The 6210-nt window shown below is 38.1% G+C and overlaps 1 protein-coding gene across 1 annotated transcript; it reads left to right on the top strand.

Annotated features, from left to right (window-relative positions):
* The first annotated feature begins 330 nt into the window (after nucleotides 1-330).
* On the top strand, nucleotides 331-5910 carry prss35 (serine protease 35). Its single transcript, XM_065298360.2, has 2 exons — nucleotides 331-709; nucleotides 3240-5910. Exon 2 carries the CDS (start codon nucleotides 3253-3255, stop codon nucleotides 4504-4506), a length of 1254 nt encoding a protein of 417 aa, XP_065154432.1. The 5' UTR covers nucleotides 331-709; nucleotides 3240-3252; the 3' UTR covers nucleotides 4507-5910.
* The last annotated feature ends 300 nt before the right edge of the window (nucleotides 5911-6210 follow it).

Raw genomic sequence — 6210 nt, 5'->3', positions numbered from 1 at the left:
TATGGGGGAAGCTGAAAGCTGTAGGGAATGTCAGAATTTCTTGAATCAAATTGAATTAGACTGCGCGCGCAACATCCCCAAACAAGTCTGTGAATAAACACAAAACGTGTCAATTTATATCCAAAGGTTTGCCAAAATGTGCACGGTAATTTAAAGGCATCCATTTATCTTGAAGACCCCCTGCTCGTGTGTTTATTACATCACGTGCATAGAGACAAGTGTCATTGATGTGGGAACCGGGACAGAGCCACAATAAAGCCGCTGCTGCGCTATTGTGCGCACAGTGGAACGAATCATCGCACAAATCCAGTCAAAGCCCATCTGAAAACATGGGATAGACGAGTCTTTTTTAAAAGCTTTATTTAGAATCTCATGATTCATTATGGTGAACTACAAGTTAACTTTTCTCCGCTCCATCGTTGGAGAGCATGATGGTCCCTCCCTCACATTTACGAGATCCTTTGTGAAAATTTTGTTGGGACTTTTTCCTCCCATTCCCTTAAACGTCAAGTGTAATCCCTACCGAGGACTTCGTCTCTGTGCTCTCTCTGTCTTGAAGGTGGAGCAGATATGAGAAGAAACGGACTATCAACCCACCAACAAGAAGAACTTTGAGATGAAGTAAACTTAGACCTCTCTAAACACGGGTTCATTTTTAATTACACACCCCTTTGAGGATTAAACAAATCCATAAATCGAATGATAGCAGGTAGGATGCTTTTCACATTTTCACCTGAGAGTTATCATTGGTGATATATAGGCCTTCTTTCTGTTTGATATCTGGAGTGTTTGTAATTGTTTAACATTTGTCTGGAGTCCTAGATGATCATTCAAAATGAATCGTCTCTAGGTGGCTTAATGCCAATTATCTGCAGTTGTTAAAGTTTTGAAAGTTTGGTGCATAGTTGCAGACTGTATAAAATCAATAGAAAAATCTTTATTTCTAGTCAATAATGATTATTCTGAAGCAAATCGACTAGCTGAATTGCAGAGCTTTTCAGTAGGCTTATGTGATAGATTTGTTGTATTTTATTTTTTAAGGAAAAAAACGGAAGTAAACTGGTCCCACCATTAAATTATACTTTTCATGCTCAATTCATACTTTTTCCAATAAAATTTAGTTTTAAACTCTTAAAATCTACTTTAAATCTGCCCTTGCAAAATTTACCAAGATAAAAGTTTACATAAAAATGCCATATTTATTATATGTGGAAACTGTGGTTACCATGGTAACTCTAAAGGGGGAGTTTAGTTATCCTGTAGATAATTAAATATTAATGGTGTAAATCTTCATGCACGAATGATAGACAGTGATGCCCGCACTAAACTAGCTGAGCTAACTTTAAATGAACTTGCCAGTCGATGTCAATTTAGTTTGAAATTAGACCAACAGCGCCACCCTTTGGTTGAACAAAATGTTGGTTAAAAAAATGCTAATCCGTATTTTTTAATAGAAAAATTGGGAAATGCCGACATGGGTGGGAAAATTTTTGCTTCTTTAAAAAATCCTTTCTCAGTCTTTCTTTTCTTAAGCAGTATGCTTATTAGATGTAATACCTTAATCTGCCCATTTTTAGATTTGCACATTTTTGTCTGCACAGGCAATCCATGCAGACAGTCAAGATGATTCACATTGATGACACAGCAAAGTGTGTGAAGTGGGATTTGCACTCCCAAAGGAAAAATGTACTCAATCAAGAGTACTGTAGCAATAATATATCCATCCTGACTCATTCTTTCCACCCCTAAACTGTCTATTCGTGGGAAATTGTTGCAGTAATGTGTTTTAGTTAACAGAATTGCGTAGTCTATTGAAGAATGAATGTGAGTATGCTGACACAGTATGTCTGTGAAATGCTTAGCTTGGTGCTTTGGATCTTTAAACCGGTGCTAAATCATTTCTGTCATGATACACTTACCGTACCTCTGCTGTGTAGCATTGTTTTATGATATGTATTGCGCCACTGCTTTTATTTTTGGCTCCTTTTTAAAATGCAATGACATTCTGGGTTTAACCTAAAATAGTTTGTGCATTTCTAATGTTTTGGAAAATGTATTCAGATGTGTCCCTACAAATATTCGTACCATGCATGATATTACAGCTCCTGGCAGACAATCATCTCTTCAGTTCTGTGCAAATTGATGGTCTGGTGAAAAAATGAAATGCACTCATATTTAAAACTCATTTATTGAGGGCTGCTTCACTGATAAACTGCATAGTTTTGTGAATAGACACTGTTTTAATTGAAATGTAATTTTTTTTTATTTAAGGGTGAGGTTTAGGAGATAGAAAAGGCTGTATAAAAACACCAGAAGTGGAGAGGCCTTGTAATGATGGTAAAAGAACCTGATATGTGTTTAATGCTGAGATTTAGCAGGGCAGTAGAGAAGATTTCCAAGCCATTAATTCAAAAGCTCTGACTCACAGGATCAAACTCTTACACTACCACAAAACTTCAGCCTCCACCGACAGCATCATTTTCCTCTGCCTGGAGCAATTTATGGAGTATTTGTCCGCTCTTTCAACCGTTTGTTTAGTCTCTAAAGCTAGTGCCACTAATTTGGCACTGTAAAGGTAACAAAAATGTTTCGCTTTGCATTAAGGGTCTTATAAGGAAACTTGAGATGTTTGGAAAAAAATATTTTGGATACTGTTGTTGATGTAACAGGGACATTACGACTGGATCTAAATATGTGTGGTATGTTTTTATGGGAGTTATAGAAATGCTGCACACTACAGACTCTCCCCTTCATTCCCAGCTCCTAAAATAATGTTCCAATGTCTAATTATTAGTCTCCCCCTAGTGGACAGACCTATAAAGAAAAAAAAATAGTAATATACTGCATATATTTTGATGTATTTTTTAATTAAATAAATTTGCAAAGAAAGAATTGATTAATGAATTCAATATTTTTTTAAAGAATATTTATATATAGGAGAAAACTGTAGTGTACTAAGTATAGTAAACTGTGCATTAACTATCCTTTAATAATATAAGCTATAGTATTCTGTACTACCTATAGTGAATTGATACACTGTAATAAATACATTAAAAGTGCCTACTTTAATATTTGCTATAGTAAGGTTTAAAAACTGTAGAGTAGGAATTTTGCTAGTTTACTATAGTAAAGTATACTACAGTATACATGGTGTTTCTTGAGCTGTACATAAAGTAACAAACAATTTCTCGTTCTTCAGTATTTCAATGTAACCCTGTTTCTTTTTCTTTTGGGCCCAGGGGTTTCTCTGCAATGGGCCCGGTACCCTTAAAACTCCTGCTTTCCATCTTGGCACTGGCTGCGCTCGTGGCCGCAGCAGTGGACGATGCCACGGGTGACGATGAGTGGCCGCAAAATAAAGTTCCACTGCTACAAGAAAAGCGCACGGTGCGTCTGGACAGCTCGGAGTTTTCGGCTAAACCAAAGGAAGAGCTCCACGGCATATGTGGCATCGAGTGCCAGCGGGGTCTCCCGGAGCCCAGCCTGCACGATCTGGAGAAGCTGCTCTCCTATGAAACGATGTACGACAACGGAACGCGAACGCTCACCACCGTCACGGTACGGGACCTGAACGCGAGCGAAAACTGGGCGCAAAGTTTTCCATCGCGCGCCCGGCGCAGACGAGAGGTGTACGGCACTGACACGCGCTTTACCATCGCCGACAAGCAGTACTCCCTGAAGTATCCCTTCTCCACATCGGTCAAGATCTCCACGGGATGCTCTGGAGTGCTGGTGTCACCTAAACACGTGCTGACGGCCGCGCACTGCATCCACAATGGCACGGACTACCTGGAAGGAGTGAAGAAACTCAACGTCGGTGTGCTTAAGGATCGATCTCGACGTAGGAAAGGAAAGAAAGGGAAAGGTAGGAAAGGAAAAGGACAGAGAAAGAATAAAGAAGAGGAAATTGAAGGAAATGAAGATGTTATTGAGAAGCAAGAACGTAAGGGCAAAGGCAAAGGAAGGAGGAACCGTAGCCGACGAAGCGCAGTTTCCGAGCCGCCATCGTTCCGGTGGACGCGCGTGAAACAGATGCAGGTTCCCAAGGGTTGGTTTAAAGGCATTTCTGAAAGCGTCGTGGCCGATTACGATTACGCCATTCTGGAGCTCAAAAGGGCCCAGAAGACCAAATACATGGATCTAGGAATCATACCCTCCATTAAAAAGCTACCAGCTGGACGCATCCACTTCTCAGGTTTCGACGATGACCGACCGGACAACCTGGTGTACCGCTTTTGCTCCGTATCGGAGGAGTCCAACGACTTGCTCTATCAGTATTGTGATGCCAAACCCGGATCCAGCGGTTCGGGTGTCTACATTCGCCTTAAAGAACCCGGCGAGAAGAAATGGAAGAGGAAGATCATCGGGGTTTTCTCGGGTCACCAGTGGGTGGATGTGAACGGTGTGCAACAGGATTACAATGTGGCGGTGCGCATCACGCCGCTGAAATACGCACAGATCTGTCATTGGGTTCATGGTGACTCCAGCAAGTGTCAGGGAACCTAAAAACTCAAATAGTCACCTCCCATCAATTCTAGCACCTCCCATTTGTGCACTTCACAAAGTACACAAACGGATGCATTTGTCAACACTTCAGCACTCTTACATTCATCAGTGAAGTATTCTGAGTAAGGCTCTTTTGATACCTTAATTTATTTTATGAGACACTTTTTGTTTGAATCAATTGGATTTCAGTCTGTCTTAATGAGAATTATCTCTATTATTTTAAATCAGAAAGTGTTTAGCAATGGGAGGCATTTTTTGTCTGTATTGACATAGATGCGTAGAAGTTAGATCTGACACAGAAAAAAATATTTTTTTTCTGAGAGAAGCAGCTTGTTTATTTGTGGATTTACCTTATTAATAATACTGGCAGGTTTTTTAAAATCCTTTTTTGTTTTGTTTCCATCATCATATAGATGTTGTAGTTGTGTGTATTTGATTTCATAAACTGTAAACTGTCTTCATAGGCATCCACTTACATCCATGTTGCTGTCTTTTATAACACAATGCAGGCAGATAACTACTGGGTGGGTGTCCTTGTTGACTTATGGTGCTAATTTAATTTTAAATGCAAAATATCACAGGACCTGTTTGAGATACAGGCTACTGTTGAACTGTAATTATGTATTTAAAGGTGTGGATTAGTTTAATAAAACCACATATTTCTTAAAGGGGTCATATTATGAGATTTTTTTAAGATGTAAAATAAGTCTTTGGTGTCCTCAGGGTGCATATGTGACGTTTTAGCTCAAAATACTGCACAGATAATTAATTATAACATTAAAATTCCCACTTTCTAGGCCTGAGCAAAAATGTGCCGTTTTTGGGTGTGTCCTTTAATATGCAAATGAGCAGATGAAATTCAAACACTGATCACCTGGATGGTGGTTTGTTGTAATTGGAACTCAATTGTGCTGTCAATTATTTTTTGGCTCTCTCTCTCTCTCTGCACTAAATGGCAGTGCTGTGGTTGGATAGTGCAGAAGGGTGGTATTATTGTAATTGGCCTTGCTACCTACCTCACAAAACAGGCGAAATCTGACCAGCCTAATTTTTCACACTCTTGCAGAAAATGTCTTACCCAAACTAAGTTACTGGGTTGTTCATTTTCAACTTTTGTAGGTTGATAGATGCACTGGGTACCCAATTATAGCACTTGGAAAAAGGATTTCGGATTTTCATGCTATGACCCCTTTAAAAAATTACACAGGGTTATTTAAATTTAATGCAGGCATTGGTTAATATCATTAGCTTTTTGTAATTATGATATGGAGGAATGCAATGTAGCTAGATAGGAAATGTAAATCTTAATATAATTTGCATAGATTTCTTTTTCAAAATTGGCTAGATCCTAATCTGTACTTTTAAAGCACCAAATAAACTGAGATTTAGGTGTCTTGGTCCAAAAGGACAAATATAGTACATCTGTGTTTTTAATGATCAAATAAATGATAACTCACATTACACATTGTTAAGCTAACAGCTTATCCAGGTCTAGTCTAAACCTGCTCTCAAGAATTTCTTATATACAGCTTTTAATAATAAATGTTTGAATTATATATATATATATATATATATATATATATATATATATATATATATATATATATATATATATATATATATATATATATATATTCATTTTATCATAATTATTTCACCTTAATGATCAAGGGATAGTTCACCCAAAAATGAAAATTCTGTTAT

The sequence above is a fragment of the Paramisgurnus dabryanus genome, chromosome 13, assembly GCF_030506205.2.
Source record: "Paramisgurnus dabryanus chromosome 13, PD_genome_1.1, whole genome shotgun sequence".
Taxonomy (NCBI): domain Eukaryota; kingdom Metazoa; phylum Chordata; class Actinopteri; order Cypriniformes; family Cobitidae; genus Paramisgurnus; species Paramisgurnus dabryanus.
Note: the sequence above shows the minus strand (reverse complement) of the source record. Positions and strands in the feature narration are given on the sequence as shown.

What these genes read in the sequence shown, in the direction of transcription:
- prss35 (XM_065298360.2), top strand. Translation starts at nt 3,253, where the DNA reads ATGGGCCCGGTACCCTTAAAACTCCTGCTTTCCATCTTGGCACTGGCT.